Source organism: Cariama cristata, unplaced genomic scaffold (assembly GCF_000690535.1).
Source record: "Cariama cristata isolate BGI_N322 unplaced genomic scaffold, ASM69053v1 scaffold29777, whole genome shotgun sequence".
Lineage (NCBI taxonomy): Eukaryota > Metazoa > Chordata > Aves > Cariamiformes > Cariamidae > Cariama > Cariama cristata.
The window spans coordinates 2,579-16,499 of record NW_009625435.1 but is presented as its reverse complement, the minus strand read 5'-3'; the positions used below and the strand labels follow the sequence as shown (position 1 = coordinate 16,499).

At 38.0% G+C, this 13,921-nt stretch overlaps 1 protein-coding gene across 1 annotated transcript; it reads right to left on the bottom strand.

The window, feature by feature from the left end:
- Positions 1-2,081: 2,081 nt before the first annotated feature.
- FBXO30 (F-box protein 30) lies at positions 2,082-12,369 on the bottom strand. Its single transcript, XM_009703621.1, has 3 exons — positions 12,265-12,369; positions 3,150-5,244; positions 2,082-2,285 (listed from the first exon to the last, which is right to left on the bottom strand). The coding sequence occupies exons 2-3, from the start codon at positions 5,226-5,228 to the stop codon at positions 2,082-2,084; spliced, it is 2,283 nt and encodes a 760-aa protein (XP_009701923.1). The 5' UTR covers positions 5,229-5,244; positions 12,265-12,369.
- Between the last annotated feature and the right edge of the window lie 1,552 nt (positions 12,370-13,921).

Below are 13,921 nucleotides of genomic sequence, written 5' to 3'. Positions count from 1 at the left end.
GGGTTAGTTGCAAGAAATGCCGAGGACCAAAACCACCACGTTGCTGACTAAAAAAATACCAGTAACCCAAGACAGATGTTTTAAAGTAGATTTAGCCATAAACGCAACCATAAACTCCTCAACGTTCAGGATCCTTCCAGTCACACGACAGCTTTTGAACACTGGAGAGCAGCAGCAAGGAGCCATTAGAGCTAAAAGACAAGAACCGATGAAAGTCTGTCTCCTGCCTTGTACTGAAGAATTTGTGGGTAATGAGCATTTCAATGCACTCAGAGAACTGGGGCAGGGGGAGTTTAAAATTCCTATCTAAAACCCAGTTAGTATAGTCAGATTTGTGCATGCATCTAGGTTTTCCTTTCCAGATAACTGTGGTAACAGTTAAGAATTACTGCAAATATTGCTAACGTCTGCAGAGGGTTTACTCCTTTCCTCTCTCCAAACAAAAAAAGAGAAATTGTGGAAAGAGAACATGCAGTTTGAAGATCCAGGCAGAACTTCTGTTTGAGCTCTTGTAATTTCAACTCATGGCACTGAAGAATTAATTTTTTTTCTGGGCACCTGTAGCACTCTGGATAGAAAAAGGCAGTGAATGTTTAGCTGGACTGGACCCAGAATAGGAAATGCACAGATGCCACAGTTGTGAACTGCAGCCAGACTAGCCATAAACAAGTATCCAGTACAGAAATTACAAGTAATAAATTTAGCCATTTTTGTAAACATCTCCTCCTTACTAATCTCTTATTTTTTCCTATAATGGAAACACATACTGCATTTCTTTGTTCCAAGCTCTGGTCTGCTTCTGTTTTAGCTTTGTGGCACAGTTGCTAAGTGCAACAGGCTAGAGACACCAACAGTAATACAAACACGTTGGAAAGTCAGTTCAAGTTACTACAGTTTTGCTATACCAGGCCATTTTTCATAGCACGTATTCTCTGTTCACAAATGCTTTGTAAGATCCTTTATTATGGAAGACTGGAAGCAAATTGGAGTTGTTCCTTTAACAGATGTGGTTGAACATACATTTCTGATATGCCTTATGCAATTAACAAATCATGTCTCATCTTATGAAGATGATACATTTGCTATAGATACCAGTAATTTAAAATGCTCCTCCAAAGAGCAGCATTTTTATAGACAAATTAACAGAAAAGGAGACAATACATCTTACAATACCATAGAACAAGTAAAGCCCTTTCATTAGCTGCATTACAAATTCATAACTGTTCTTCACATACTTTAAATTTCTGACTGCTCAAGCAATTTAACCCTCAGCCAACTGCAGGACAAGGAAAAACTTTTTAAACATTTTATATCGATGTCATTGTAGGTGCAAGAGTAAAAACTAGTGTTCCATGTTTTTAGCTCTAGAAGTTTTGCTCCCAAAAATGAAATAACTGTTATTAGAAGAAAAATAGTCATTGTTGACATGTCAAAAGAAAGTTGTACTAAAAATTAAGCTGCTGTAAATCTGAGTTTGCTTAGATCATTCCTAAAAAAAATTTTTTTAAAAAAAGCTGATCCTAGATCACATGTTAACTAGGAAGAGTACTAGAACACTGATTTCATGAGAAAAGATGTGCTTAGAAGTTGTGTTTGAGACATCTACTGTAGAGTTTTGAATTCTTCCTTATCTTTCAAATATTTGGATTATAGTTTGTTAAAAAAAAATAGACCAAATACAGAAAGTACATTTGGTCAGGATTTTGTCTCACTACAATTCAGTGTTTCCTATCTAAATGTGCATCCTATTTAGAGGCCATTTTTGAAATGTTATCAGTCAACAGCAACATGGGCACCAGTGAATCAGAAAACACACCTTAGGGTTTTGTTCTTAAATTATATAAGTTAGATAAAACTACCCTGTCCAGCAAGTTCCGAATTTTTCAAACGTTAAGGCAACTTTCATTACTTTCCAGCTAAACAGTATTATAAAAAATAAATGTCACTTCAAACCTTATATACACAGTGACAGAGTAGATTTAGCTAGAAAGTATCTTTAGTACATTAATAAAGTGTCACGTAATATTACCGAGGTTATATCAGGTGCTTGAGTGTATGTGCAATCGGAGTGGCTGCAATATTTAAAGTACTGGTTTCAAAACAGAGCGCAGCGAACGTCCTTCTTTAGTCAGTTCTCGTGTTACACACATACATGGCAGCGGAACGGCCTCCTCTCTTCTCTCTACAGCATTATAGCTACATTTCTTCAAGTGGTCAGCCATGCTCACGATGTCAGCAAATTTCCACTCATTCACAGTACAGAAGGCTGTACTGAAGCGCCAAACCTAGAAAATAAGTGGCATTTAGGCTCAAAATGTTTTAAGATACCTGAACTCAGAGCAGGAAATCAAATGTTTGTGCTAAAATACTTTCAGGCAATGTTTTGCATCCACTCTAAATCATACTAAAAATCAACATGACAAAACCATACAATGCTAGATTTTGTAAAGTCAGTCCCAGGCTGATTCAGATTCCAAGTCAACTCTGAACACTGGGAAGAAAGACAGGCAATATTTTTTGCATCTACAAAGTAGATGCAATCAGAAGTTAACTGACAAAGTATTGCATGACCAGTCACAATGATCCATTTCTGAAATGATCAACTTCTGCAATTCCAAATCATTGCTGCAGATACTGTGCAGTCCTGGTGAGGAGGAGGGAAATAGTGAAAACTGTACTATACAAAGGGCACCCTAAGGTTTTTAAGAATTATTTACATACTTAAACCACTCAATAGCATGGCAGTGGATAGGATCTCAACAGGCTAACAAAAATTAAAATTGCTGTAAACAGTATAAAGGCAAGAAAAACAAAATTTGTAGGCAACTTTCCTACTTTCAAGAATATTGATATTAAAGAAAATCATGAAGTAATCATTTAATATTTTAAAATCTTGGGAAAAGCAGACATTAATTTATTTACATCAAATAAAAACTAGACAGGCACTACTTCAACTTCTACTTCTTCAAGTGTGGAGAAGACTGAACCAACCTGCAGGCAATTTTCACTAACTGTTGTTCTATATGGCAATCTGTTTCTTGAAGGGATATTATAATCAAAAACCAATAGCGATCAGGGAAAATATTAAGGGAACAAGCAGAGACATGACCAATTTAATACTTTCATCTTCAAAATAAAAAATAACTTACCTTTTCCTTTATCTGCCAAGTACTACTTCCATCTGGGTACTTTCTCTTCTCCCAAAGCAGTATCACCATTCCACGTGCCTGAAGCAAGCTTCCACACACATCCCTCATTAACCGTGACACCCTTGAAAGCTGACATAAACTAAAGCCATCTAGAAAACTAGCAATGTGCTGCAGAAGCTCAAAAGGTAGACTACTCAGATGGTCATTGTGTGGTCCAATTAAGCAGCTTTTTGCTGGTTCTACTAAAACTGTGGATATACAAGGCTGAACTCCAAATGACCGTAAGTGGCGGTCATGAATAATTTTTGCCCCTTGTGTTGAAGGACAAAACCTCCTTTGAGAGTATGTACACCCATAATATGCCAAAGGACACCTCTGCTCCATCCAGCCATTAAGGCCAGCATGAATGTCACCATGCACATTCTTAAAATGTGATGAAAATTCATTCCTCCTAAACAACTGTCCACAAACAAATGTAAACATTGAACGTTGTTTTGTTTGGTATCTAGCCACATATTCCAATACCAAATCCAGTCCAAGGGTCTGGAATGGACTTGGATTTGAGAGCTGTGGGTTGGCATGATCGCATGCAGAAGCTGACGCTATTTCCCCAACCATTGTATTTGTGGCCAATATAGCAGATGGGAGAGAAAACGTTTGGGTCCCAAAGTCAACGTGATACACATCGACAGTGCGACTTTCTGATATCCCCCTGCCTCCAGGAGAGTCTCCTAAGCAAAACAACAGAGCTGCAGTGATTAGATCAATCCCCTGAAGACCCATAGGATCTTCTGTTATCTCCAAATCTGATGTATCAACAGCTTTGTCTTCTTTTGGCGTAGACCAATAGTGGTTAACAAGGAATTTGTATGATCGATGCCGTAAAAGTGAAAATGCATCTACGTTTCTCAATCTTTCTTGCTCCACTTGTCTCTCTAACATTTCTTCTTCGTTAGCATTATGGGGAAGTAGTACATGATTAACATTGCCATTGACTAAGTGATCAGCTGATACTACTTCTTTAAGTTGTGCTGTTACAGGGAAGGAGCTGCAAGACTGTAATGCTTCATCATCATGAGATGCAGTACATTCACCATTTGCTACAGTGGATGGTTTTGAATTAGATACACCAAGATCTTCATTCTGGTCCAACACCTTTGAACATTCATTTTCTACATGAAAGCCATTACACAAAAGTGAGGAGTTACTGAGGTTTAGATTTAAGTCATGTTTCTGCACTACATCATAACAAATATCACTAGAACCATTTTGCTCCATTTGTGAATTTTGACTCAGGCTATCAAAGTTAATTCCCCCAACTGCTCCTACGTTATCTTCATCTGGATATTCACGCTCAGACTTTTTATCCTGAATAATCCCATTAGAAGCTTGTTCTTTAATCTCAGTATCTTCTTTCATTTCATGTGGTGAAATGCAGAGCCTTGAACTTAACATATTAATGTCCCTTGTAGCAGTGTTCAGGATATCCAGAGCAGCAGCTAAACTCCTCGTTGTTTCTACAGTAGCTTGATAAAGTGCACCATAGGATTCTTCATCTACAGGGATCAAACCATTTGAATGCGCTGTATCTGGGGCACTTGATTTGACAGAGGTCTGCTCTCTGGACTCTGGTATTTGATCACCTGCTTTTGACATCATAGTTGCTACTTTAAGGGATTCTAACAACATGCGCTGGTCTTGAAGGGCTAAAGCCATATCTAGCTGCTCCACTTCATCAACATCTTTACTCAGATTTTCGTAAGATTTTCGGTCTGCGTAACTGACTGGCCATCTATTCCACTCCATGGTACAACATACCACACTTGCAGGACAAACTTCGAGATGATCAGCAATTTTATTTCGGGCTACTATGAAGGGACATCCAAAGCCACTATTCAAACAAGGCACTCTTTCAAGTGGACATAACATGCGATGTTCCTCAGCTTTACATGAGTGAAAAACTGCTCCACAAACCAACGGGCACCCAATCAAATCACAGGAAATGCCAGGCTCTGGTCTGGTCATACAACGACGGCTGACACAGTTCACACAGTGTAAATGTTGCTGATGTTCCTCCATGACTGCAAATCCAATGCTGAGTGAAGAGAAAGGAGACAAAAGCACAGAATATTAACTCAATATTGTTCATACTTACTAACTATTATTTGCAGTTTTGCATCCTCTACGTGTATAGAGAGAGATATGTTAATACCATGTGAACTGATCCACAGCCATTTTAAGAGAACAAGTATGTGACATTTTATCTCAAAGAAATGGTGTTTAAAAGTTCACCTGAAAATTAGAGACACACATTTGTATCAGAGTTCAAGACATACTCTATGTATTTATTCACCAAGTATAATACATGCAACTAAGGTAAAAATGTTGTACAATCCTTCCCTCCGGAATAGGTCTTTTTCCCGGCTCATTGCAAATAGATAATTTAATGAAAAACAAAGCATGGTAATTAACTATGGCCTACTACCTAAAATCATAAACCATACAACCCTAGACAGGACGGAGACGAAAGAGAGGAAGCCAGATTCATCCTCATCTCCAGTTCCCTAAATTAAACAGAGGCAACCTATTCCCTGGGCTGCTTGCTACCACCTCAGCTTCTGACACCCTCTTCATGCAGTTCTGTTTAAGGCGATTCGCAGCCCTCGGCCTCTATCTCAGTCCCCTGTCCTCTCCCCTTCTCCCCCACTCCATGCTTCTGACAGACAGCAGTCCTTTACAACACCTCTTCGCTCTTCTTTTTTTTCTTCATCTATAGCCTATAGCTCCCCCTTATTTTTATAGTAGTTGCTGCACAAGGGTAGCAATTCTACTACATATGAAGTAAGTCCTTTTATTTCATTGCAAACTTTTACATAAAACTTGACTACTCAACATGGTCCTATGTATACCTCCAGTTCAACCCACAAAACGTGATTTTTTTTAATGCGTCCGATGGCCATCCCGATTCCAATGCCAGCAGTTCAAAGTGTAAGGGTATCACAACAACTTTACATAACAAGGCCAAACAGCAATAAAAATCCAAATAGAATTCATTGCATAATCTATTATAACACACTGACACAAACAAAAAGTTCAATTCTTTGTTGTCGTATGGAGAGGAAAGAAAAAAAAAGACGACAGTAAACTTTGTGGTACTGTACCACACTTTGAGAAGCTCTGGAACTGCTCCCTAGCTGCAGTGCAGGCCCACGCAAGCGACCAAGCTCTCCCCTATGCTCTAACGAAGTCCCTCTCAGAAGTGACACGGCTAGGGATTACAGTTCAGAGATACTGGAGAATGACTAGCACAGAGCCAAACCTCAAAATACCGTGTCAAAAATACATTGCTCAGTTCCAGCTCTTCCTCACTCCCCACCCTCTGGCAATTTTCTTGAAAAATAAAATGCTTAGAGAATTTCAGATTAATAGAAATGGTTCCTTATCTTATTCTACTAGCTAACAAGTGGTCTCATGCATTGTCTTCAGACTAAACACTCCAGTTTTAATGCATTAAAACTTCTTAAATTAAAAATACTCTAAATTGTAAAAATAAAACTGCTTAGTATTATTCCTTTTGTTCAAACTGAAGGTAAGAGGAAACAAAACTGCCTTTTAGACACTCCACTTTAAATTATTTAAAGTATTTAAATAGAAATCTATGTGACACTTCACTCGTATTCTTTTAATGCTTTGAAATTCATGCCAACTTTAAGTAGCAATCAGTCCTCATCCCCCCATCCGTCGTAATTTGGATAACTCAAATATTTTAGCCACCCACTCTCCTAAACACTTCTAACAAAGAAGCATATGTGCTACACTTAGCAGGCAAAACACAGCTGAATTTTCCCCACCATACCTTAGCATTTATACAGTGAGTAACAAGGAAGTTTCGCATAAATTGTCAAGTGCATCAGTCACTGAACTCAGCATTTTAGCAAACCTTTCTGGTACACAATCTGCTTTCAAGTTCCATATTAAGCCATATAGCATCTACTGCAAAGAGGTGAAACAAGTTCAGTAAAGAATGAAAAAGAGAAAATTATTTGACTTCTCTGATACTTTTAGTTCTTTCAGCAAAGCCCTCTCTAAGTAATACCTGCCACATACAGCAGCCTGCCTGTTGCCAGACCAAAGAAAATTTCAGAGTTTTGCATCAATCCTGAAACCAAACTCTAGTTTTCCTCAAGTCAGCACGTGAGAAGAGATCAAAAGGAAGCTCGCTGGTTCTGTGTGTATTTTAAAATGCTTAACACAAAATAGAAACAGCCCTGAAAAAGACAATTGTTTATAATGGAAGAGCTCTTGGAGAGCCCAGCCCTTGCCTCATGTATCTAAACACAGTCCTGCTCCCATAAAACAGGCAGTATGGTAGCGGTAAGGCTTAATTTAATCAGTTACCCACAATTATGTTTTAAAATAAAAAATTTAAAAAAAAAAAGTATTGTTTATGTACTTTGCAGAAAGCTATGCACTCTGCTGCCTCTGAGATGGCCAGAAGCGAGCCACTTGCCGAGCAGAGGCCGGTGCGTTAGGTAGCCCACACTGCCATGCTCGCAGGGCTCTACTGCTGCTCGGCCAAGGCTGGCCCACAGGCAGGCAGCTCAGAACGCAGCCAAACTGAGCTCCGGTTTGCTGCAACCATTTGTATAGACATACCCTAAATTAGACAGCCATCATTAAATACTATCTTTAAATAGCCTATGTGAGCTTACACAGAAGAGCATTCTATTAAGACAGTAAAACATCCTCCTCCCTACCACACTATCTTGGTCTTTACAAGTCAGATTGTGAAACCCGAGTTGCACGATGATACTGGCTTTTCTCAGGCTCCTGGACTCCTTTCACACATAAGCTAATATTCATCAGAACTTAATGATTTCATACAAGCAAATGAAATTTTGAAGCATGTAAGGAGGAGACAAAACCCAGTGAAAACATCAAATATCACTAACAGACAGTATACGAAAGCCAGAGCAGACACTAAAATACCACATTTCACCAATAGGTAGATGTTAATTTAGTTCTGTAACAGATGCTTGCAATTGTTTTTATAAAGAAGCACTTATGCATGTGATCAATCAAATAGCTGAAGTAACCTATTCTCTCAGTTTGCTAAGTAAGAATTTTATTGGTCCCTAAGAAGTTTGGTATTAATTGCCCTTTCTCTTAAAATTCAAATCCTTTGGCTCCTGAACTAAATATATTTTAAATTATTAAAATCTCTTCCGACATCAGTAGACATCAGCAGGACATTCACTAAAATTCTGTGTCCTGCTTACAAGCCTTAACTTCACAGCACCTGGTGTAGAACTTCAGTTTAGTCAGAATGTCACATTTCATTTATAGGTTACTACCAAGTCCTTATATATATATATGAAATGTTCTTTTCTGCATTTTTAATTTTAATAGCTGGGCTTCAAATTTAACAGTTGTTTTGGGCAGTCACAAGTTCCTGTACTGCTTAAACTCGTTAAGGTTTTTGATATAATTCCATTATCAAATCGCAAATTAAGTCCAAAGGCAAAAAAATAAATTACCTTATCCAACTGGCGAAATAAACGGACAAGACCTCAAGAATTAGCACATTCATTAATCAACAAATGGTCATGACGCACTCCATTTTGTAAGCTAACTTTGTGAACCGCAGAACTTAGCACCTCTTTGATTCACTGATTCAGAGCATCCACGTATGAATCATTTTCCTTTGAAGAACCATAACCAATACATCACTAGTACTACACTGAGAACAAGAGCCACCCTCTTCCCAAAGATTGCCTTGTAAAGGAAAAAACTGTGGCGTGAAGGAGAGAGAAAGAAAATTCTTGCTGGAGGTAATAAAGTGCTTTCATTTCCTCCGACACAAAAAATTGAAAGGGCTAGTAAAGAGTATCACTGCTGACCTGAAGAAAAATATCTGTCGCCAAAACATGTACCAATAATATTTGCAGTGTTTATACCCCATTGTGTTCCTTGCCACAGTTTGGCAAGAAGATAGAGTGTCAGATCAATGACTATAGCAAGAACGAGCAGCTGTCCTTTTCTGATAGTGTAGTGTCAGCAACTAGCTTCAGCTCATATGAGATGCTTAAGTACACACACTTGACTGTTACTAGCAGAGAAACCTAAAAATACATCTCGTTCCAGTGAGGTGACCACTGCTCTCAGAATTTGTGCAATCACTTGATGTTATTGTACATACTATACAGTCAGCTGACCAAATCAGCCAGAACATGCTTTGAAAATCTGTCATAATTAAAAGGATTAAAATTCCACTTGCTACAGCCACGTGATTTTCAGTTGCTGTTGTAACACAAATATTAAAAGAGTGTAATAAGGGTTTCAGTCACCGCACAATACTTCAGCTGCAGGTGAGAGCTCTCACTTTCTTCTATACCACGAAGTATAAGGAGCTGTACTTAATATTATCAAACCCAAAGGCTGCTTACTTACTCTCCTCTACATGAATTCTTTGGTGCCAATAAGATAGGAAATCACAGCAACTATTTCCACTGTTGGAAAACTCCATGACTCAGGCACCTTTTATTCTCCAAACCTATAAAGTTCAACTGTCTTTGAGACTCTTTCCTCTATCAAATTCGACCAAATAGGCCAACAGGTCCTTAAATTACTGCTTCAAGGAGTAAAAGAATAGAGACACAAGGAGTACTACAGGTTTAAATTCCCAGGAGCACCCAAATCCACCCATAAGCAGTCAAATACATGCAAACCATTCTAAAAAATTCCCTTTTGTTCTAGAGATTACAGAAGAGACTGCCATATTTCTGAATCTTCTATCTTTTACCCAGGTCTCTGGCTAACAAGTCTGGTAAGAAGCAGAAACTTTCAGAGAGGAAATGGCCAAGTGAGAAAGAGATTTTAAGTTACAAGTGGTAAAAAAAAAAAAAGGAAAAAAATAGGGCAAGAGCTAGAAAGTAGTATGAAAATTTTTTAACAAATTTTTTAAAAGAGCTTTAGAATATTCTGCCAAAATAGATTTGGCACTACTATAGATAATTATTGAACAGGCTATTTTATTTTTCTATATCCTACCATGCATAGGAGAGTAACTATCATTGACCTTGACTAACAGGTCTAACTATTAAATGCTTTAACCAAGCTTTGCAGGCTTCTAGAAGGTAAGCTTGTCTTGTCTTACCATCCCCATCCTGCACAGAAAGTACAACAATTTTTGTATCTAAAACCCAACACCTCAGTCTATTACTACAATAGCATGGCCGCATTAACCTTCTATGTTATGCATGTTATGCTCCCTTTTTGGGTTTGGGCGTGGTGGTGGTGTTTGGGTTGGTTGGTTTGAGGTCTTTTTTGATTCATCAGTTTTCAAATAACTGATGAAAACCATGAACTGGAGATTCAGCAAGACGTCTTTGACACCATTTCAAGTGGAGAATGCCAAGTGCCACCATTGCCATCCCTGCCTGAGGATGCTCTAACTCTACCCCTCAAGGCTCCACAAAGTCTGAGGTTAAACAGCCCCATCCTGAGGCTTCTCCAAAGCCAGTGCAGCCATTGCCCTCGTATTAGGGTGCTGGGTACCTCAAATCCTGCTTCGATGTCTCTCCATAGCATTGGGAAGGTAGGAAACGGGGACATACAGCAAAGTTAATCTAATGCTACACTAATTTCCAACGACTTTTTAAAATGCTAAATTCAAAAGAACAACAAACAACATTACAAACTGCTAGTTATTAACATGAAATAACATGACTAAGAGGTGACAAATGTAAAGGTATGTGCTTCAGTTGCACAGGTAATAAAGTGGTACATGTGGCCATATTTCAATGTCTTATATACTAGGCAATTGTTCTTTTTTATACAATTTTTTCTAATTTGAAATAGAAGTTCCTGACAGGAACTTTGTGAAGCCTTCTATTTCTTCAAACTAGTTTACATCAGACATACTTTTAGGAATTAGAATCCTTTCAGATGCCACACTTAAAATCTCAACCTTATGGGATACAAATTACCACCCCCGAGTTCATTAGGACACCCCTGGATTCTGTTACAACTAGGCAGAGCAGGGAAGTTAAAACTATATTCAAAACATTTGGATAGATGAGTTTTCACTTCATTCTCAAACATAAATTCATCCACAACAAAGAAGAGAGCATCTTCCCCGCCTGGTAGTGACTGCACATATTGGACATACTAGAATGAGTCTACATTATTTTTTTGTTAATCACAGAACACATGAGAAGCAGCTTCAATGACTAAAGCCCAAACTATTATACAAGTAGTATGCTACTCCTACCATTATCATCATTGTCTACAGCAATTTACATGTGTTCCACAAAAAAGGGAGAAAAAAGTCAGGCTCTAAACATGGCTGCTTCTTGCAAGAAAAAAACATCAGGAGGATACATACTAGTGCAGTGCAGTGCAGTGGTCTAGCATTGAAGGAATATGTACTAACTGCTTTTTGAAGCATAAATTAAAGTTATCCATCTACCTCAAAAACAAATCAGACCAAAACAAAAAGAAACTTCTAACTACAGCAAAAATAGTAAGCATTAGAATTATAAGGAAGTGCACCTTTTTTATGTCAACCTAATAAAGAAAAGCTTTTCCATGTCTACTCCAGCCCCAAACGTCCTATTACAGGAGCTGGTCTGTATCTTGCATTCTTTTGAGTAACACTTTAGGAGTTCCTTTCTCCCTAGTGGCAAACCATCTTCCTCCCATTCAGAGAATTCAGTGAGATATTTCCTCCCAAATCACTGCACCCCAAAAAAAAAAAAAAGAATTGAAGGGGAAAACGACCCAAACCACAACACTGCTTTGGCTGAAGTGGACCCTCCACTGATGCCCCGTGTGTCTGGCTTTGTTCTATTTTTTTAGAATAGAAGCTCTGATGGAATGATAGAACACTTTCTTCTATGCCTATTAAACTCCACGAGTGTTAAAAACAAAAACTACCAGGCTTTTCCTTAGAGTACTTTTGTGACAGATCTGCCATGCGTTCTTGTCTCCTTGACACATTCCCCAAAGAAGAAACCCAAAGGCCTCAACATGCCTTTGGCCACACACTGACACAGGACAACCACACCAGGAACAGCTACGCTTGCTGCATGGCTCAGGCACAAAAGCACTCTACCTGTTGAGGTGGTGACAGGGCAGAATCAGCTAGAGAGCCAGTAGATTTCATGTGTAAACCACTTCTGAACTTGAACTCAGTGCGACTCCTTGATTGCTGCAGACTCTGCAAGAAATGAGATCAGAGGTAAGGTTTCATTTCAGGTGTACAGATTGCTTTCCGTATGTACAACCCTCTGAAAAGGTCATGTGTCAATGTTGAAATATTTTGCAGGTTTTATGCAAAAATAAACAAGTTTTTAACAGACTTTGCAAGTGCAACCCAAGTTCTGTCATTTTAGCTTATTGCTAGCTGTTAGTCACACTAGATGGTTACCAATTTATATTTAAGGCTAATATTTAAGATTATTAAAAGTTATTATTCTGTTCTACTTCACTTAATTCTTTAGTTTAGGCCACCAGGAACCACTTAAGAAAAAAAACCCAAACTTGAATTAAAGATTGCAACAGCTGAAGAACTAAAAAAAAGAAAATTACAGTTTGATTCTTTTAACAAACTGCATTTTAGTCTAGTTAAAATTTGTCCAGCTTCAGTCTTCAGACATGAGAACTTATTAAGCAGTTGCTTAATATTAAAAAGCTCCTTACTATAACAAGTTGCTTTTTCCATGCGTTCATATCCATGGATTATCACTAAAACTTAACAGAGATGGAACTGAGGTGATATACCCAAAGGAACAATGATATCCTTATCCCCAGATATCATCTCATGAATCCTTCAGAAAAACAGAAAAGAAAATAAGCCATTTCTCAGAAATGAGAAACAGAACTACTGGAAAAAATAATGCATCCTATATTACAGTAGGTAGTTTCAGCCATCCAGAACAAACAAAAAAAAGTCCTTCTTCTTACATAATATTTTAATTCATACATGTTGCCACAGAATTCCTGACCTCTGTATATTTACAGAGGTCAGGCCAAAAATCTTGTTAATATAGTGTTTCAGGTCTTACTACACAAGTTTAACCAGTTCCCACAGCAAAGTAAGACAACAACTCTAAAGTAAATGGAACGTGAACAAACTTCTCTCCAAGATGTCAGACTGAAATGCAGGTGTCATGTACTCTGTACATATAATGTTATTTTTTCTATTAAAAAGACACCCTTGTTAGTAGACAATGGCCTTACCACTGTACAGGAAAAGTAGATAGTACACAAAAAAAATTTAACAGACCTCCCCCTACACATACTACACCAGATAATACTAAAGCAGAAAAGATGGAGTTTGTCCTAAAATATTTTGAAAAATTAAAAGTAGAACAAAAAGAACAGGAGAACAAGAACAGAAACAGTATTAACAACTTTAACCTAATCTGTTTTCAGGTATTTTATCAAATGAAAGACATTTTTTGCAGCACCTGCTAGCCTTTTTCCCCTTCCAAGCTGCTTGGTTTTAAAACCAATGGAAATAGTAAAAAACATCCAGTTAAAAAACCCCAACTATTTTCTAAACAAAAACTCACCTATTTCCAATAGTTGATGACAGGAAGCTGGGAACATATCTTATAATGAGAATGTTATACCAGCTCTTTCAATATGTTTTTAACTTGAATGAAGAACTGGAAAACACGAAGAGCTGCACTACAAGTTCGTGCAGGGTTTTGGGACGTGCAATGAGTCATCAATTTCTGACCTCTAATACCATTTAGACTGCCTTT